The 2,335-nt window shown below is 29.4% G+C and overlaps 1 protein-coding gene across 1 annotated transcript in view; it reads right to left on the bottom strand.

The window, feature by feature from the left end:
* Window positions 1–1,191: 1,191 nt before the first annotated feature.
* The window catches only part of LOC106106389, a 20,133-nt gene continuing 18,989 nt past the window's right edge, over window positions 1,192–2,335 (bottom strand). Inside the window, exons 4-5 of the mRNA XM_013286966.1 lie at window positions 2,057–2,238; window positions 1,192–1,680 (exon numbers count right to left, since the gene is read on the bottom strand). Of these exons, the coding sequence (XP_013142420.1) occupies window positions 1,606–1,680; window positions 2,057–2,238 (257 nt within the window). The 3' untranslated portion in view covers window positions 1,192–1,605. The remainder of the gene's footprint in view (window positions 1,681–2,056; window positions 2,239–2,335) is intronic.

The raw sequence follows: 2,335 nt of genomic DNA, 5'->3' as shown, positions 1-2,335 counted from the left end.
ATTTATACTGGTTTATTTTAAAATGTTACGATACTATTTGATATAAATAAATAATTGCAGCCAATTTATATTCTCGATTTCGTTAGTGATTGAATATCTGGTTGAATTATGACGTAGAACGACATGAACTCTTAGTACAGAAATAATAAAATTCTTCTTAGAGATAAAAGATAAAATAGAAGAAGATTGTGGATACAGAAGAATAAAGAAGATTAAAAAAGGGTACAAGAATTCATCATCGTTCTCTGTCTTATCAGTTCGTTTTCTTAATGTTTTATTTCTGTTTTCTGAGCAGATGCTTTAGTTAATTTTATTTTGTTTACGATTCAAATGTATATTAATTGTTAAATTTGAAAAAAAAAGAAACAGACATTCTCATGTTTAGAACTGTTTTATATTCTTTTGTTTGATTAAGTGTATTTCCATTTTCAAAAAGTGAGTAGAAAACCAAATTATCTTTTGTGTCATTCTGTTAGAGTAATTCTTTTTACGTTTTTTTTATAGTTCTAAGTTTGTAATGTTTTTCAGATAGTTTTGATTTTTTGACCGACTTCCCAAAAGAAAGAGGTACTCAATTCGTCGATGTTTTTTTTTTATTTTTTTCTTCTTTGTTTTAATCGCCAATATGTTTCACCTAAACGTATATTTTAATTAGTATGTTGAAAGTATTACTTTCTTTATAATAAGTTTATACCTAAGTTACATCTATAAATTGCTTATTTGTTCACAAATACGCATTATATACATGTCCATTAAAATACTTGGATAAAATACGATATAGTTTATAAAATAGCTTAAATATACTTATTATTTTAATTGTAAGAGTTAAAAATCACAGAATCAAAATATTAAATGAAAGTAACTCATAAATTATACGTAACTAAATGTAATAAAAAAATGCAATTAAATAATATTTAAATGCAAATAATTTTTTAATAAATTGTATTATTTAATAATACATTCTGTTGAAATTATTTTTTTCATTTAGTAAATTCAACCACTTTTTAAGTTGGTACATTTCTTTTACCCTTGTATTTATTTTTTCCTACAACAAAGTTGTTATGTAAAGCCAATATCAAATTACGCCCAAACACCTCTTACTTTCATTCTTTCCTAAAACTTCATATGAAATCATTAATAATTACGTAAAATAAAAAAAATGTCATGAGATTGTTGAAAAAATTATACCAGTAACTTACATTTACTTACATTACACAAGTTAACAAATTATCAAATATTCAAATATATTATTTGATAAGTTATTAACTAATGTAATAATATCTACGTTTGTATGTACTGTGCTATGTTTGTCTTCATTGTCCTTGTTATATGTACAAATCTTATGTAATAATAAAGTAAGGAGGGATAAACTTAATAAAACTTCGCACAAAAAAACATAAAATACAAGTGAACCTTTTCACTGGTTGTTCATTATTTTGTGCTTCATTCCATAAACATTCTATCACGTGTGCTTACACTTAAATGAGGTTGCAATGATTTCTAACTTATTTATAGGTAAAAGGTTAAAATAGTCGGAATCACGGAGAAAATGCTCTTATCTCGTTACTGATCTTAAATAGACATCGAATCTAAAAACGTTTACATTTAGAATACGCGGACATCGAAACCCTTCTTGGCCGCGATCGGCAAACGTTCCCCCAGAAGATAAGGGTTGTCTACCTGAAATTTTAATTACCCATCTCAATAAAGCGTTTCGCAGACATAGTTGCAACAACTAACAAACAATTGCCCAAACAATTTTAGTTCCAAGTTGTGGCAATCAGGCAATCATAGATTTTTATCATTTTTATCATAGATTGCAGCAGTAAAAAACATTTGTCGACTATCAGAATACGCAACACTAGTGCTACGTGTGACGTGTCTAGTTTTGTAGGCTGAATTATTAACAGTTCCTAATCCTGTTGGCAATCATTTTCGGTAACAGTAGCTATATCTGCAAAGCGCTTAGGAGAAGAAACAGTCGATTGTATACATTCAAAAGATCATAAGACTGAAAGTGGTATACATCTTAAAAAAGTAGATCAAAAAAACTTACGTCTATGTTAAACTTCTTAGCAGCGAGGCTCTTGTGATGATCGGGGAAGCGTAGCTCAAGATCGGCGGCGTCTGGTGGGCAGCTGAACATGTGCTCGCCGTCGCACATGCAGCGCTGAGCAAGCTGGTACTCTCGGCTGTACGCGGCTGTGTTCTCGAACTCACTGATGCAGCCTTGCTCTTCTGTACACAACATTTCTTCATTACAATTAAATACGTTTAACAATAAAATAGAAAATTCAACAGTCTTTTAGACGTTCCTGCTCCTAAATAAATTAAT

Source organism: Papilio polytes, unplaced genomic scaffold (assembly GCF_000836215.1).
Source record: "Papilio polytes unplaced genomic scaffold, Ppol_1.0 DF822178.1, whole genome shotgun sequence".
In the NCBI taxonomy this organism is placed as follows: Eukaryota; Metazoa; Arthropoda; class Insecta; order Lepidoptera; family Papilionidae; genus Papilio; species Papilio polytes.
The sequence above is the reverse complement of the archived record's forward strand: the minus strand, read 5'-3'. Positions and strand labels throughout refer to the sequence as shown.